This window comes from Macaca nemestrina, chromosome 15, assembly GCF_043159975.1.
Source record: "Macaca nemestrina isolate mMacNem1 chromosome 15, mMacNem.hap1, whole genome shotgun sequence".
NCBI lineage: Eukaryota > Metazoa > Chordata > Mammalia > Primates > Cercopithecidae > Macaca > Macaca nemestrina.
This window is the reverse complement of record NC_092139.1, coordinates 58,260,950-58,279,961: the sequence shown is the minus strand read 5'-3', so window position 1 is coordinate 58,279,961 and position 19,012 is coordinate 58,260,950. Positions and strand designations below refer to the sequence as shown.

The 19,012-nt window shown below is 40.0% G+C and overlaps 1 protein-coding gene across 1 annotated transcript in view; it reads right to left on the bottom strand.

Moving 5' to 3' along the window:
* Window positions 1-6,988: 6,988 nt before the first annotated feature.
* LOC105486740 (synapse differentiation inducing 1) overlaps window positions 6,989-19,012 on the bottom strand; it is a 248,122-nt gene continuing 236,098 nt past the window's right edge. Inside the window, exon 4 of the mRNA XM_071079748.1 lies at window positions 6,989-7,036. Within this exon, the coding sequence (XP_070935849.1) occupies window positions 7,004-7,036 (33 nt within the window). The 3' untranslated portion in view covers window positions 6,989-7,003. The remainder of the gene's footprint in view (window positions 7,037-19,012) is intronic.

Sequence of the window (19,012 nt, the reverse complement as noted above, 5' to 3'; positions counted from 1 at the left end):
ACATAACTGCCACTCCATGTAGCTACCACCTGCTTGAGACATAGAGCACACAGTCCCCTGGGAACCAGTCATGTCTCTTCCTAGTCCACAGTACCCCCTTGCCACAGAGTAACCACTATTCTAAAGCCTCTCCCTAACGTGTAGGATTTCCTGACCTTCGCCTCATATCAGTGGTATAATATAGTGTGTTATCTCTTGTTTCTGACCTCTTGCCCTGCTGGTATCTGTGGGATTCACTGTCATTGTGTGTAGCATGGTTCATTTCTTTTGGTTGCTGTGTGGCAGTCCCTTGTATGAATATCTCGTTGTTTACTTTCCTTCTGGCCCCTCTCCTCTGCACCCCCATCAGCTCCTCCTTCCTCTTGTCCTTGTCTGTCTAGCTTTTACCAATGACTCTTGTATGACCCCCCCAAATAATTGTTGTCTCCAAAGTCTTATTGCTCCCAGAAGCCGGGTATGCTGACAGCTGTAGAATGTAAACCTGGGAACCAGGCTGAATTGACAGCTCTAATTGAGGATTCCCCTAAACCTAGACAAAGCCAGCAACTATTCCTAGAGAAACTTTTGGGTGCATAGGACCCAGGGCCACTGTGATGGTTAATGTTATGAGTCCACCTGACTGTGCCATGGTTCCCAATTTATGTGGTCAAACATTATTTTAGCTGTCTCTGTGAGGTTGTTATGGATGAAATCAACATTCAAATTGGTGTACTTCTAGTGAAGCAGATTGTATTCCCTAATGTGGGTGCACCTTTTCCAATCAGTTGAAGGCCTAAATGGAATGTGAAACTGACCTCCTCAGCAAGATGGATGATGCAGCTGATGGCCTTTGGACTGAACTGCAAAATTGCCTCTTGCATGGGTCTCCAGCCTGCCAGCCCACCCTGCAGACTTTGGACTTGCCAGCTTCCATCATCTATCAGGTCAATTCTTTAAAATCTCTCTCTCTCTCTCTGTCTCTCTCACACACACATGCACACAGACACACACACTCACTCACCACTCACCATATTGGTTCTGTTTCCCTGGAGAAGCCTGGTTGGTGCAGTGACCCAACCTATGTCAGGTTGTTCACATATTGGTCAGAGTCTCAGATGCTAAATCTTAGATGGTAAGAGCTGATTGGACTGAACTGGAAATGGACCTATAGGATCCCTCTTTCCACAATAAGCTCGAGGGTCCAAAAAGGGCCTATAAATTAGGGTTAGGTCTCCTACATGCTATGCCTGAAACATTTCCAGTAAAATCTATTGGACCATAATTATATCATGCAAATATATAAAATATAAAAATATAGGCAATGTTAAGACTAAACTAGAAAATATATTGAGGCTACATTTGGGAGTTAAAGAAGATGGTGATGGGAAAGCAGCTCTTTCATCTCATTTTGTCAATTTGTATATGTAATTCAAAAACAGAAATTAGAACAGAAAGGCAGTCTTTTCACCTGAACTACAACAGTTGGCAGAGCATGTTGAAAAGGCTTTAGAACAAAAGCAAGACAGGACCCAAAATAAATGCATGGCCCCACAGATCAAACAGCAGGGTGACCCACTCCCAGCCAACTGACAAACTGATAAGGATACTTGTAGATATGTAAACAAAAGAGAATCTGGAATAAAGATCATCCCATCTTGGAAAAGAAAAGGCAAGACAAAGAAAAATCAGAAAATCTAGTTAGATGAGGGTGCACCCAATATCTTGCTCTTACCTTAAATACTCAAGGTGAGTTGACACATATAGATGGTCCATTTCATTATTCCTGGTTGATGCAGGAGCTGCTCTTTCTAAGCTACATTTGCCACCTTTGCTTAACCTTCATCTCAGAGCAAACACACCACACAAGTGACTGATGTTTCAAATAACCCATGGATTTTCCTGAGCTCCTGGCCCTGAACTGTATAACCTTTGGGTCCTTGGCTAAAAACACTCTTTCCTGTTCTGTGATCCCATCTATGCAAATTTAATAGCAAGACATTCACATTGCAAACAGAACATTTGCACACCAGAGGGACAATTTCCTGCAGTCCCAGAGGACTCTTTTGTTCATCATCAAGCTGTGTCTGTTCTCATTCTACTTTTGCCCCTTCTGTCACATCAGATGTGGGCCCTAGATAAAGACTTTGACACTGTATCTGATACTCTATGGGCTAAAACTTCCACCAGCATACAGAATTAATTTGAGTAGAACCTATTAAAATTTAGATAGATCCTGCCAAATGGTTACCAAAATTTCTCCATTATCCCATGAAGCTGGGAATGAAGGAAAGGCTCAAACTAGAGTTAAAAGCCTTATGGCCAGAGGCCTTCCCATGCCCTGCATTCACCCTTACAACCCTCCTGTCCTGCCAAGAAACTGAATGGATGAGAAATCGATGTGGTCAAAACTTCAGGGCATCGACACATTTGTCATTTCTCACTTCCCAGTAATTCCTAACCCAAACACCATCCCGCCATCGGTTCCTCCCGCAGCTACCTGCTTCACTGCAGTGGAGCTTTGGTCGACTCTTCTCAGTGTGCCCCAGATCAGTCAAGTTTTTCTTCCTTCACCTGGAGGACAACAGTGTACCTGACCGGGTGCACCCCAGGGCTTCACTGAAGTCCCTCCCGCCTTTCCCAGGTCCACAGTCAAGACTTTACAAAATGGTCAGAGCACATTCCGATATTTAGTGCACGGCCTACCAGAAGAGGGAAAGGCATTCCCTCCCAATAGACAAAAGACTATGCAGACTTGTCCTAGAACCCTCACAGCAACAATGGAGAGGGTTTCTAGGTTAACTGGATATTGCAGACAACGGGTGCCAAGTTTTTCTGAGGTTATGATACCTCTTTATGAACTCAGTTCTCAGAAAGACCCTCTGCTGTGGGAGTTCCAACATGAGCAGGCCTTGTGGGACCTGAAGAAGGCTCCTCAGTGGCCTCCTTCCAGGTGCGTTCCTAACTAGCAAAGCCATTCATCTATTTGTGCATGAGACATCTGGACATGCCCTTAAGGTTCTGAATCAACTTCATGGAAGGGCTGAATATGCCAAGCAGCCCCAAAATGCCAGAAGTGCCAGGAAACCAAAAGATGAGGCAGGCAAATCCAGTTTGTGGGTATAGGGTGATTCATTAGAACCTTCGAACAGAAGCAGAGTCTTGAGAGGCTACAAGACAAGTAGACCTCCCTGCTGTCACTCCTCAGACCCAGGGCTTATATAGCATAGGGAAAGAGTGTATGTGCTCTATTGAGATGATGAAAGGCAGCCCCCTAGAACAGGAAAGAATGCTGTGTGTGTCAGAGCCTGCCATTTGTATGGTAGCATCAAGGTTGACATGCTCTTACGCAAGGGAAATTGAATACAGTAGAATCGGGACTCATTCCTGGGACTGGGGCTGACCAGAAGTCAGCATGTAACCAGCATCCAGGATGGAGTCTCTTTTGTCTCCACTCTAGCAAAAGCCTGTTGTGGACTCTGTAGCCTGGATTCAGTGATAAAGGTTATCCCTCTTGCCTCGGGGCAGGAGCTGGCACTGCTGGTGTTTCCTCTGAACTAGCTCTAGGCTCCCTGCCTGACCTCATAGCTCCTCATGCAGCACAGACACCACTTCACTTCTCAGCCGGCCCACCAACCTCTTAGGAAATTCCATTACTCCCTCTCACTTTAGCGTTCACCGCGGCAACACCCTGAACCTGCCACTCTCCTGCCCCAGCCCGGGGACAGGCACCTCTTGATGGTCATTCCTGAGCTGGGGAGCCCTCTGCACCACACTCAGATTTTGAGACGCCATCAAGAACCCTGACCTAACATGATGGATTGTGCCTCACAACCGAACCTGGAGGTGATCAAGCAGCAGGCAGCGCTAACCGGGAATCTAAGGCTCCTTCAGAATACAGTCCTCTATCACGATCAGGTCAGCCCAGATAGCAGCACTGACCATACTCACCAGAGACGTCAATTCATCAAACCCAGAGAGTAAACTCATACACAGACAGCAGACATGCTCCGAGATGCATTGGAAATAAAAGGGGTTTCTTGACTTGGGGCTCCCTCACTTGCTATTGTGAGTTCCCACCTTCACGCAGGGGCAGCCTCCCCATCCTCTCAATTCCCACACCACTGATCTGTCGTGATCTCTCTAACAGCCATCTTTTCTAAGTCTGACATCATGATTAATGTCTTGACAGTTTCTCTTTTCTGACCTGTAAATTTTATTACAGGAGAAGTCTTAGCAAGTTATAAATTTTAGAAATTACACTTAGCAGTATATTCCAGAGTCATTCTTATCAGAAAGCACATGATTTCCTGATTGCATGCATCCTGCAAATCTGTCATAACTCAGCCATGTGACAATGGAGGTTGTCACTTGTTACTTCCTGCTGCAGGGACTTCTGTGCAAGCCTTATTTGACCTTCTTGGCTGTGGACATAAAGATGGGGTCTTTTGTGTCCCCCAGAGTAGCTAGCATATATCCTCTATGAGGCAGAGCTGCAACAGATGTTCAGACACATACACAAACATCAATGCTGTTTTCTGGGAATTTCTCTTCAGCCACCAAATTTCAAGAAATCAATGTGTTTCCCTCTCTGCTTTTCCAGACCTTAGAAACGCAGCAGAATGAATCAAAAGGGCACAGTTCATGCTTCTCCAGCTGGCAGAAGCACAAGCTACATGTAGTTCACTTAAGCATCTGATTCCAAGCCCAAAACATTAACCTCTAATTAAATTATGTCCTCTTGACACCTATAATGTAAAATTATGGTAATGTATGATGTTATTAATTATATCTAATTATTCAATTAGCAAATAGCAGATACCAGTGGGGATGAAAGTTTGTGAATGATTTATCAGAAAAGCCAAGTTTGACAAGTCTGGAGCCTGCTGCTTGGTGGCAAGAGAGAAGATGTCCCCAGGCGCTGATCAGCCTCCAGGGAGGAGGGGGGATGCTTCTAGCTGCCCTGGAGACGCACAGTCTAGAGACCAGAGGTTGTGTTCGAGGGCTCTGAGCTTGTGCCTGGGAAAGTCTGGGCTGGTCTTAGAACCTACCAGAGAGAGGATATGTCATTCTTTCTTCCCCAGAGCTGAGACTATTTCAGGCTCCAAACCCAGACCCCTGCCAAAGGCTGGGTGGGGCTTTCTCTTAGCAAGTGGTAGCTCACTTAACACTTTTCAACTCAACACACATTTCTTGAGTGTTGACTGGGTTCTAGGTAAGATACTGAGACAATGTTGGCCTGGAGGGAAACAGGGATTCCATGTTAATTTGAAAACAAGCAGGAGATGTGAACTGTCATCTGGCTACTTGACTCCCCGGGTACACAGGCTTCTCAGGCTTTTCTTGGCAACTCACCAGAGCCTGGGCTTCCACAGGCTGGTCTTCCTGAATCTGACCTGCCTCATGATCACACCAGGAGACACAAAGGCTCCCCTCCTGCTCCATATTAATGCTGCCTCAAATCCCTCACTCTGCCCGTCTGGAGAGCAGGGCCATTTGAGGGCTGCAGATTAACTTAGGGACTCCAGCCCAGCTGGGCCCTTCCTGCCTTAAACCTTATCCATGAGGGGCCAGTGTGGGGATGTTCTGAATTTGGACACATGACAGAGCAGAGCAGAGGGCTTGATGAAGTCGTCCTTTAGTGAGCGTGCCCCTTCCATGCCCAGACAATTGCCAAAGACTACTGTGCCCTTGGGGGAGAGCCTGTGGGAGCATAGCAGAGAAAACCTCAGTAAAAAACATTGGCCCAATTGCTCCCCTGACTAATTTAAAGGGAGCAGCTTTCCCCTGCTCTTGGCCACGTTTGTCATCTGGATACGCCATTGGCCAGAAAGAAAAGTGTCTTTGAACAGCCAGAGCAGTAGGGGTCACAGTTTAATGAAGATTATGATGTTAAGTGTCACTGGAATTTTGGTGAGGGGAGATCACTAAATGTTTTCAAGATATACAAGGTAAAATTCACTGATTAAAATTGTGTGTGCATTATTCCAAAGTAAGTGAAAACCCATTTTATCACACCATAGATTGAAATATTTATTCTAATTATAGTCAATCCTCATCTTTATCAAAATAAACATTTACTGTATTCTTCTCATTAACAAAAATAAAATTATACATAAAAGTTCAAGCCCTTAGTACTTTGACACTTTTACCTTCTGTTTTCTTAAGTATAAAGAAAAACTTTGATTATGTCCCATAAAATTTTTGAAGTTGTTTATGACTTTAGTAGATGATTTTGATTATTCTCAAAATTAGCAAAACAACCCAAAATGTCCAGAAATGTACCTTTGCCACAGGCTTACTAAAGCTTTTATCGCACATTTTATATCATACATAATAATTTTACAACATGATGGCATTATACCACATTCAATAATAACAAATAGTATTTAGATTTACTTTGTTTTTTTTTACAACTTATTAAAAAATAAATATGAATTATTATATTCAATTTTTATCAGTTTAATATTGACTGATTTTAGTCAACTTTCTTATAAGATACATTTTGCAATTTATTTCTCAGTGATTTTTATGCTATTTCTTGAAACATGCAATTCACACATTTGCTTGAGCTGAGAAACGCCATATGCCTTCACCCGGGAGGGAGTCCCATCTGGCAGTTGAATTGTGCCAACAGAAGCTGCAGTGCTGGCTTTCCAAGCATGTCATCAGGGTGGTGTCTCCATCATTCAGGCTGGCTAAGCCTCAGCCTCAAGGTCTTCAGGAAAATATATTCAAAGCATATGATAAGATAATATCCAGCGCTTTCTCTTAGCAGGTTGAACCAAGTGCCTACAAGGGAAACGCTGGTATACGGTCCTCTGAGAGTCTTGTAATAGTGCCCTTTGCATAGACTTCCAAGAGACTGAGCAATGATGATTTGAATGATTGGAAAACAAATCCCTTTCTAAGGGAGGTGGTTTCTAATTCTTTGCTATCAACAAAATTAAGGGCAGATCTAATGGCTATAACTGAGAAAGAGCCTCAGAACTGAATGCCATTGGTATAACAAAATTTTCACCTACTCTTAGATGTGAATAAAGTTTCTCAGTGTATTCCGCTGTAAAACAAAACCACAAAAACAAAGGTGAGAATAAAATTGATATGAGGTCTCCCTTGCTTAATTCTCAAAATAAGCACTAATCATCTACAGCAAGGCCCTAGACAAAAATACAATTTATAGGCCCCCAGTAAAGGTCAATATCAATATGAACCACAGGGGTGGGTTGGGGGAACCCTGAGCTCTCTCCAGACAACTGCACCAGTCATGGGCACCTGCTATCCCTGCTGTCCACTTCTTGATCCAGGGGACATATACGTGGGTTACTCAAGAAACAGAGCAACAACCACAAAATCATCTCATTACAAGAAACATCCCCAATGCAATCTTATTTTTTAATATAATAATTTATCAATTTTTTATTATGTATCTTGAATTGTTCAATTAATGATCATTGTCATGATAACTCAATTAAAAAATTGAACATCTAGAGCCTTTTGGTCATAGGAAACAAAATAATTTCAATTGATATCCATGTTACTCTTCCAGAATTTTATGAGATGATAATAAGGTACTTTCAAGCATAAAATTCTATGACATTAGAATAAAATTCAACGACAGAAGTAGAATTGAACTGTGAGTTCCAGTAGAAGAAAAGAAGGGGTAAAATTTCTGACTGTTAAGGTGGAGATTGCTCATGTATTCTTTTTTTTTTTTTCTTTTCTGCAACCTCCACCTCCTGGCAAGCAAGTCTCCTGTCTCAGCCTCCCAAGTAGCTGGAATTACAGGCGTGCACTACCATGCCTGCCTAATTTTTGTATTTTTAGTAGAGAGGGGGTTTCACCATGGTGGTCAAGCTGGTCTCAAACTCCTGACCTTGTGATCCACCTGCCTTGGCTTCCCAAAGTGCTGGGATTACACCCTGCTCATATATTTTTTTAAAATGGATAATGGTAAGTTTTAAATTGCTGTGGTATTTATTTTCTTTCTTTCTTTTTTTTTTTTTTTTTTTTTTTTTGAGATGGAGTCTCACTCTGTTGCCCAGGCTGGAGTGCAGTGGTGTGATCTCGGCTCACTGCGACCTCTGCCTCCCAGGTTCAAGTGATTCTTCTGCCTCAGCCTCCTGAGTAGCTGGTATTACAGGTGCACACTACAACACCTGGCTAATTTTTGTATTTTCAGTAGAGACAGGGTTTCACCATGTTGGCCAGGCTGCTCTGAAACATCTGACCTCGTGATACATCCTCCTCTGCCTCCCAAAGTGCTGGGATTACAGGCATGAGCCACTGCAACTGGCCAGTATTTATTTTCTATTGCATAAATTCTAGAGAGAGGTAATAGTTTTATTTTAAAATGGCAGTTTTTATAATATCTGAAAAATTATATGTTTGTGTGAGAAAGTTAAATGTTACCTCAAATATATGTGAGAGAAGTTTCATGACTTTGTCAAAATTCTTTTAAGGAGCAAGCACAGTGGTTGAAGAACTGCAGCCTGGGGAGTGGGGCTCTTGATGAGGAGCAGCTGGTGCAGAGGGAGAGAAGCTGGACAGAGCCCACTGTTTCTAGGAAACTGCGATAGATTGGTGGAGGAACTGAATGCGGAGGAGAAGCAATGAGCCCGGCAGGTGGGAAGGTGTCTAATCATGGAGGCCTTGGGTAGGAAGCCGAGGAGGGTCTGGAGTTTGCAGAGAGTATTCAGCAGCGGGCAGCGATGACGAAGGCCATTTTGGAAGGATTTTTGGGGTGCTGTGACAGTGCATCAATTGGCATATGGAGAGGGCAGAGGGACAGGAAGCAGGAGCGTGAGAAATGAGAAAGGCAGGAATGAGGCAGAGGTGGCAGCAGGGAGGCGGGAGGGCCAGTGTTTGGCAAGTAGAAGTGACAGGTGCTGGTGACTCACATCGGGGGCCTGCATGAAGGAAAAGACCCAGTCTCAGGTTTCTACCTGATGCTCTGGGTACAAACATTGTGGGAGATACTGGAAGCAACCTGAGGTCATTAGATGATACATTGGACTATTTTGGGCCTAGTGAAAATGAATTGCTATTATTTTGCCCATCAGGAAACTATAAGCTTTTCAGTCTCTCCACTCAATTCTACTCACAGGACCAGTGGGAGACGTCTAGAGTCAGGCCATTCTCTGCACAGGTGTGCAGTGTGTCATTTGCACATTGGTCGAAAGAATGTTAAAAGTCTGTCCCAAGTTATTTTCAAATAAGAAAGCTGAGTCCCAGAGAGAGAATGTGACAGTCAAATTACATAACTAGCTGGTTGCCAGTTTTATTTAAGTTGCCCTGGCAAGAAGTGAAGTGAGTAATGGTTCACACTGTGTAGAGAAAAGGGAAAACCAGAGCTCCACTCTTGTCATCTCCAGTGGGGAAGGCAGGTTTGTAAATGGATTTAACTCTCCAATTAAAAGATAGAGAATGGAAGAGTGGATCAAAACATGATCCAGTGATATAATAACAAAAAGAGACACACTTTAGATTCAAAGAAACGAATGGTTTGAAAATAAAAGTATGGAAAATACATTGCATACAAACAGTAACCTATAGAGAGCCAGAGTGCTTATACTAATGTCAGACAAAACAGACTTAAAGACAAAAACTGCTACTTGAGACAAAGGACATTTTATAATGATAAATAGAAACTCCATAAAGAAGATGTAACAATTGTACAAATAACAACAGAGACCCAAAATACATGAAGAAAAATGACAGAATTAAAGGGAGAAACTGACAATTCAACAATAATAGTTCAACACTCCATTCTAAATAATGATTAGAACAATTAGACAGAAGATCACAAAATAATGGATAACTTGAACAATATGAAACAATGACAACAGTCACCTACAGAGCACTCTACCCAACAACAGAATACACATTCCTCTTAAATGCACATAGAATATTTTCCGTGGTAGAGCATATGTTAAGTCACACAATTGGTCCCAATAAATTTGCAGTGGTCAACTCATGCCAAGTATGTTCTCTGACCACAATAGAAAAAAAAAAGAAATTGGTAACAAAAGGAAATTTGAAAACTCCAAATATATGGAAAGTAAACAGTACATTAAAAAATAACCAATAGGTCAAAGATAAATCACAAGAAATTGGGAAATTCTTTGAGATGAATGGAAATTAAAATGCAACATACCTGAATTTACGGGATAAAATGAAAGTGGTGCTCAGAGAGAAATATACAGCCATCAGTATCTACATTTAAAAAGGAGAAATATTTGAAGTCCATAACTAAACCATCCACCTTAAGCAACTAGAAAAGGAAGAACACTACAGCCAAAGCAGCTGCAGGAAGTAAACAATAGAGAAGAAATAAATAAAATAGAGAACAGAAAAACAACAGAGAAAATGAACACAATAAAAATTGCTTCTTGAAAAGATTAACAAAATCGACACATCTGTAACTAGGCTGACCAGGAGAGAAAGAGAGAAGACTCAAATTACTAAATCAGGAATAAAAGTTGGGGAGGGGGCATTAACACAGACCATTCAAAAAGAAAAAAGATTATAAAGGAATACCATGACAAACTGTGTGACAATATATTAGACATTCACATAAAATGGACAAATTCCTAGCAAGATACAAACCTCCAAAATGGACTCACAAAGAAATAGACTTATAACAAGTCAAGAGATTGTATTAGTCACAAAACAAAAACAAAAACAAACTTCCTGCAAAGAAAAGCCCAGAACAAGTTAGCTTCACCAGTGATTTGATGAATTCTACTAAACCTTTACAAAATAATTAACACTAGTCCTTTAAATAATCTTCTAAAAAGCAGAATAGGAGTAAGACTCCCCCGCTCTTGCTATTATTCCAGTGTTACTCTGATACCAAAGTCAAATATCATAAGAAAAGAAAACCACAAACCAATGCATCTTATAAATGTAGGTATGAAAATACTCAATGAAACACTAGAAAACCAAATCTAGCAGCATTCACCATGTGGTAATTATCCCAAGATGCCAATTTGGTTCAACATATGAGAAAGTAATCAATGTAATATACCACACTAATAAAATTAAGGATAAAAATCACGTAAGATCTCAATGGACACAGACAAACCCTTGACCCAGTCTACCACCTTTCTATGATGAAAAACACCCAAGAAACCAGGAATGTAAGGATGCTTTCTCAAACTGATAAAGGACATTTATGAAAAACCCACAGTTAATATCATACTTAATAGCAAAAGACTAAAATCTTTCCTCGAAGATCAGGGACAAAACAAGAATGTCTCTCCTCTTGCCACTTCATTTAACACTGTTCTGGAAGTTCTACCCAGGTCAGTTAGGTCAGAAAAATACATAAAAGACATGGAGATTGGAAAGGAAGAAGTACAACTATCAGTATTTGCAGATGATCTGACCTCATATATAGAAATTCCCAGAAAATGCACAAGTAAACTATTATGACTTCAGCAAACTTGTAGGATTCAAAATCAATACACAAAAATCAGTTGCATTTCTATACATTAGCAATAAACCATCTGAAAATGAAATTAAGAAAATAATCTCATGTTTAGTAGGACCAAAAGGAATGAAATACTTAGGAATAAATTTAAAGAAGTGTAAAACTTATACACTGAAAACTACAAAAGATAGCTAGAATAAAGTGTATCACAGCAAAATGAATGAAAAGACATCCCATATTCGTGGACTGGATGAATTTTGTTAAGGTAGTAATACTCGCCAAATTGATACAGAGATTTCATGTGCTCCCTATTAAAACACCAACTTTTTGTTTTCCAGGAATAGAAATTCTCATCTAAAATCTTTATGGAAATGGAACCTGGAGTACCCAAAACAGTTTTTAAAAAAGAACAACAAAGTTGGAAGACTCAGACTTTCCCATTTCAAAACTTACTACAAAGCTAAATTAATCAAGACAATAAGGTACTGGCACAATGACAGATATATGGATGACAGAATATAATTGAGAGTCCAGATATAAATCTGTGCATCTATGAGCAATTGATTGTCAACAAAGGTGCCAAGACCATTGAATGAGAAAAGAATAACCTTTTCAACAAATGGTGCCAAGATGTGAAAAAATTAAGTTGGCTCCCACCTCAAACAATACAGAAAAATTAACCAAAATGGATCAAAGACCTAAATGTAAAAGCCAATCTGTAACATTTTTAGAGAAAACATAGGTATAAGTCTTTGTGAACTTGGATTAAGCAATCGTATTTTAGATATGACAAAAAAGCACAAGCCCCTTTGAAGGAAGCAGTTTGCCACTGTAGGATCCAAGCTGAAAGACTGAGTGCCCAAAGTGTGAGAGGGGAATGTCTGCCCCTGAACACACATCCTCACTGGGGAACCTGAAGGTCTGGATGATGGGAAAAGAATTTGACCTTACGTGGGGCTGAGGTGAATTTAGAGAGCCAAGTGAAATACAAGGGTAGAGGAAGCAGTGGGAAGAACGCTGTAGGCACTCTTGGTCCCCAGGAAAGCCATTCCTGACTTTGTCTCTCAGGGGTTTTTGCAGAGGGGTGCCAGTGGAACTGAGGAAAGACCACAGAGAGAAGGAAACTTCCAGCTGGACTTTGTAACAATTTCAACCAAACATGAACTTTCATGGACAGAATCCAGGGGAGGAGGTGAACAGGGAGTGCATTTATGAACACAGAAACCATGGCAGGCAGGGAGGCAAGAAGCCTGAAAGCCCTGCTTGTTTTCTCAGTAAGGAGGCTTGTAGTCTGGGGCAGATTCTCAGCCCTGCTCACTGTCTGCCTGGAGATAAACTTGATGCTCTTGTGGGGGCACAGTGGGAGTGAGACTGGCCTTTTGGACTGTCTGGGAGCTGGGTGAGGCCTGTCATGCTGGTTTTCTCCCACTTCCCTGGTGACCCGTATGACACAGCAGAGGCGGCCATAATCCCCCCGGGAACATCACTCCATTGGTCTGAGAATAAAACACCCATCCTCTACAGCAGCCATGGCAAGCCCTGCCCAAGGAGAGTCTGAGCTCAGCCATGCCTAACCCTGCCACCATCTGATGATCTTTCTCTACTTGCCCTGGTAGAGGTAGCTGAAGACAAAAGACATAATCTCTTGGGAGCTCTATGGCTCCATCCACCACCGGATCCTCCCTATGCTACTGCAGTTGATGCGCTGGAGGACAACCAACACAAAACCAGCACACTTAACAAAAATACAACCAAAGACCCTCACTGAGTCCACTTTACTCCCCTGCTACCTCCACTGGAACAGGTCCTGGTATCCACAGCTAAGACACCTGAAGATAGATCATACCACAGGACTCTTTGCAGACATACTCCCGAGTACCAGGCCAGAGCCCAGTAGCTCCACTGGGTGACTGGAACTAGAAGAGAAATAACAATCACTACAGTTTGGCTCTTAGGAAGCCCCATCCCTAGGGGAAGGAAGGGGGAGAACACCACATCAAGGAAGGACCCAGTGGGACAAAAGAATCAGAATAGCAGCTTTTGAGTCCCAGATCTTCCCTCTGACATAGTCTACCCAAATGAGACGGAACCAGAAAAACAATCCTGGTAAGATGACAAAACAAGATTACTTAATACCCCTGAAAGATCACGCTAGCTCACCAGCAATGGATCCAAGCCAAGTAAAAGTATCTGAATTGCCAAAAAGATAACTCAGAAGGCTATTAAACTAATCAGGGAGGCACCAGAGAAAGGTGAAATCCAACTTAAAGAAATTGAAAAATTAAGATGCAGAATATGGAAGGAAAAATCTCCAGGGAAATAGCATAATAAAAAACAATCACAACTTCTGGAAATGAAGGACACACTTAGAGAAATGCAAAATACACTGGAAAGTTTCAGCAGTCGAATTGAACAAGTAGAAGAAAGAACTTCAGAATGCAAAGACAAGGCTTTCCAATCCAATCCAACAAAGACAAAGAAAAAAGAATTTAAAAAAATGAACAAAGCCTCCAAGAAGTTTGGGGTTATGTTAAAGGACAAAACCTAAGAATAATTGGTGTTCCTAAGGAAGAAGAGAAATCTAAAAGTTTGTAAAACATATTTGAGAGAATGAGCAAGGAAGACTTCCCTGGCCTTGCTGAAGATCTAGTCATCAAAATACAAGAAACTCAAAGAACACCTGGGAAATTCATTACAAAAAGATCATTGCCTAGGCACATAGTCATCAAGTTATCTAAAATCAAGATAAAGGAAAGAACCTTAGGAGCTGTAAGGCAAAAGCATCAGGTAACCTATACATGAAAATGCTATCAGATTAACAGCAGATTTCTCAGCACAAACCCTACAAGCCAGAAGGGATTGAAGTCCTATGTTTAGCCTCCTTAAACGAAACAATCATTGGCCAAGAATTTGTACTGAGCAAAACCAAGCTTCATAAATGAAGGGAAAATACAGTCTTTTTCAGACAAACCAATGCTGAAAGAATTCACCACTACCAAGCCAGCAATACCAGAACTTCTAAAAGGAGCTCTAAACCTTGAAACAAATTCTTGAAGTACACCAAAATAAAACCTCCTTAAATCATAAATCTCAAAGGACCTATAAAATAAGATCACAACAACAACAAAAAAGGTATTTTGGCAACAACTAGCATAATGAATAGAATAGTACCTCACCTCTCGATATTAAAGTAGAATGTAAATGGCCTAAATGCTCCACTTAAGAGACAGAGGATGACAGAATAGATAAGAATTCACAAACCAGGTATCTGCTGCCCTTAAGAGACTCACCTAACACATAAGGTCTCATATAAACTTAAGGTAAAGGGGTGGAAGAAGATATTCCATGCAAATGGACACCAAAAGCAAGCAGGAGTACCTATTCTTATGTCAGACAAAACAGACTTTAAAGCAACAGCAGTTAAAAAAGACAAAGAGGTACACTATATAATGATAAAAGGACTAGTCCAAGAGGAAAACATAACAGTTCTAAATATATATGCACCTAACACTGGAGCTCCCAAATTTATAAAACAATTACTACTATACTTAAGAAATGAGATAGACAGCAATATAATAATAGTGGGAGACTTCAGTACTCCACTGACAGCACTAGACAGGTCATCAAGACAGAAGGTCAACAAAGAAACAATGGACTTAAACTATACCATAGAACAAATGGACTTAACAGATGTTTACAGAATATTCTATCTAACAACTGCAGAATATACATTCTATTTATCAGCACATGAAACATTCTCCAAGATAGAACATATAATAGGATACAAAACAAGTTTCAATTAATTTAAGAATATCAAAATTATATCAAGTGTGCTCTCAAACCACAGTGGAAGAAACCTTTGAAACCATCCAAATACATGGAAAGTAAATAAACTGCTCCTGAATGATCATTGGGTCAACGATGAAATCAAGATGGAAATTAAAAAATTTTTAAAACTGAATGGTAACAGTGACACAACCTATCAAAATCTCCAGGATACAGCAAAAGTGGTGCTAAGAGGAAAGTTCATAGCTTAGAAGGCCTACGTTAAAAAGTCTGAAAGAGCACAAATAAAGAGTATAAGGTCACACCTCAAGGAACTAGAGAAACAAGAACAAACCAAACCCAAATCCAATAGAAGAAAAGAAATAATAAAGATCAGAGCAGAACTAAATGAAGTTGAAATAAAAAAAATACAAAAGATAAATCAAGCAAAAAGCTGGTTCTTTGAAAAGACTGTTAGTGAGATTAACCCAGACAAGAGGAGAGAAGATCCTAATAAACTCAATTAGCAATGAAACGGGAGATACTACAACTGATACCACAAAAATACAAAAGATCATTCAAGGCTACTATGAACACCTTCACATGCACAAACTAGAAAACACCAAGGAGATGGATAAATTCTTGGAAGTATACAACCCTCCTAGATCAAACCAGGAAGAAACAGAAACTCTGCACAGACCAATAACCTGCACTGAGATTGAAATGGTAATTAAAAAAAAAAAAAGCCAATGAAAAAAATCCAGGGCTAGATGGATTGAAAGTGGAATTCTATCAGACATTCAAGGAAGAATTGGTACCAATCCTATCGGCACCATTCCAAAAGATAGAGAAAGAGGGACTCCTCCCTGAATCACTCAATGAAGCCAGAATCACCCTAATACCAAAACCAGAAAAGAACATAACAAAAAAAAGAAAACTAGAGACCAATATCCCTGATGAATATAGATGCAAAAAATCCTCAACAAAGTACTAGCTAACCAAATAAATAGCATATCAAAAAGATAATCCACCATGGTCAAATATGTTTCATACCTGGGATATAGGAAGGTTTAACATATACAAATCAATAAATGTGATACACCACATAAACAGAATTAAAAGCAAAAATCACACAATTGTCTTCATAGATGCAGAAAAAGCATTTGACAAAATCTAACATGCCTTTATGATTTATGATTAAAACCCTCAGCAAAATCATCATAGAAGGGACATACCTTAAGGTAATAAAAGTTATTTATAACACACCCACAGCCAACATTAAAATGAATGGAGAAAGGTTGAAATCATGCCCCCCCTGAGAACTGGAACAAGAAAAGGATGCCCACTTTCACCACATCTATTCAACGTAGTACTGGAAGTTCTAGCCAGAGCAATCAAACAAGAATAAAGAAATGAAGGGCATCCAAATCAGTAAAAAGGAAATCAAACTGTCACTGTTCACCAATGATATGATTATATACCTAAAAACCCTAAAGACTCGTCCAAATAGCTCCTAGAACTGGTAAATGAATTCAATAAAATTTCAAGACAAAATTAAGGTACACAAATCAGTAGCACTTCTGTACACCAACAGCGGCCAAACTCAGAATCAAATCAAGAACTCAACCTCTTTCACAGTAGCTGTAAACAAAATAAAATCCTAGAAATATACCTAACCAAGGAGGTGAAAGTCTTCAAGGAAAACTACAAAACACTACTGAAAGAAATCATAGATGACACAAACAAATGGAAACACATCCTATGCTCGTGGATGAGTAGAATCAATATTGTGAAAATGACCATACTGCCAAAAGCAATTTACAGGTTTAATGCAATTCCCATCAATTGCCACCATAATTCTTCATAGAACGAGAACAAACAATCCTAAAATTCATATGGAACCAAAAAGAGCCCCCATAGCCAAAGCAAGACTAAGCAAAACCAACAAATCTGGAGGCATCACATTACCTGACTTCAAATGATACTGTAAGGCTATAGTCACCAAAACAGCATGGCACAGGTACAAAAACAGGCACACAGACCAATGGAGCAGAATAGAGAACCCAGAAATAAAGCCTGATACCTACAGTCAATTGAATTCCGACAAAGCAAACAAAAACATAAAGTGGGGAAAGGACACACTAATCAACAAGTGGTGCTGGGATAATTGTCAAGCCACATGTGTAAAATAATGAAACTGGTTTCTCCTCTCTCAGCTTATACAAAAGTCAACTCACGATGGATCAAATACTTAAATCTATGACCTTAAACCATAAAAATTCAAGAAGATAACATCTGAAAAATCCTTCTAGACATTGGCTTAGGCAAATACTTTATGACCAAGAACCCAAAAGCAAATGCCACAAAAACAAAGATAAATAGATGGGACTTAATAAACTAAAAAGTTTCTGCACAGAAAAATAAATAATCAGCACAGTAAACAGACAACTCACAGAGTGGGAGAAAATCTTCAAAAACTATGCATCCAACAAAGGACTAATAATCAGAATCTACAATGAACTCAAACAAATCAGCAAGGAAAAAACAAACAATCCCATCAAAAAGTGGGCTAAGAACACAAATAGACAGTTCTCAAAAGAAGATATGCAAATGCCCAACAAACATATATGAAAAAGCTCAACATCACTAATTATCAATGAAATGCAAATCAAAACCACAATGTGATGGATACCACCTTACTCCTGCAAGAATGGCCATAATCAAAGAATAATAAAAAAAAAAAAAGATGCTGGCATGGATGTGGTGAAAAGGGAACACTTTTACACTGCTGGTGGGAATGCAAACTAGTACAACCACTGTGGAAAATAATGTGGGGATTCCGTAAAGAACTAAAAGTAGATCTACCATTTGATCCAGAAACCCCACTACTGGGTATCTACCCAGAGGAAAGAAGTCATTATATGAAAAAGATACTTTCCCATGCATGTCTATAGCAGCACAATTTGCAATTGCAAAAATATGGAACCAGGCCAAATGTCCATCAATTGACAATTGAATAAATAAATGTGGTATGTATATATACATACATACATACCATGGGATACTACTCAGCCATAAAAAGGAATGAAATAATGGGATTCACAGAAACCTGGGTGGAATTGGAGACCATTATTCTAAGTGAAATAATTCAGGAATGGAAAACCAAACATTGTATGTTCTCACTCATAAGTGGGAACTAAGCTATGAGGATGCAAAGGCATAAGAATAATACAATGGACTTTGGGGAATCAGGAGAAAGGGTGGGAGGAGGGTGAGGGATAAAAGACTGCACATTGCATACAGTGTACCCTTCTCCAGTGATGGGTGCACTAAAATCTTGGAAATCATCACTAAAGAACTTATCCATGTAACCAAACACCACCTGTTCCTCAAAAGCCTTTTGAAATAAAAAATAAAAATTGTTAAAAAGCACAGGAAACCAAAAATAAACGTATAAGACAATCAAAATTAAGAACTCATGGAAATCAAAGAAGACTACCAAGAAAGTGAAAGGACAACCCATGAAATTGGGGAAAAGATTTGTAAATCATATAGTTGAGAAGCATCTATTATTCAGAATGTATAAACAACTCTTACAACTCAATAATAAAAGGCAACCTCATTTTAAAAATGGGCAAAGAAATTGAATAAACATTTCTCCAAAGAAGGTATACCAATGGCCACAAGCACATCAAAAGATACTGAATGACATTAGTCATCAAGGAAATGCAAATCAAAATTACAATAATATACCACTTCCTATAGCTATAGGATGGCTATCATAAGAAGATGAATAGTAATAAGTGTTGACAAAGATGTAGGAAAATTTGAACCTTC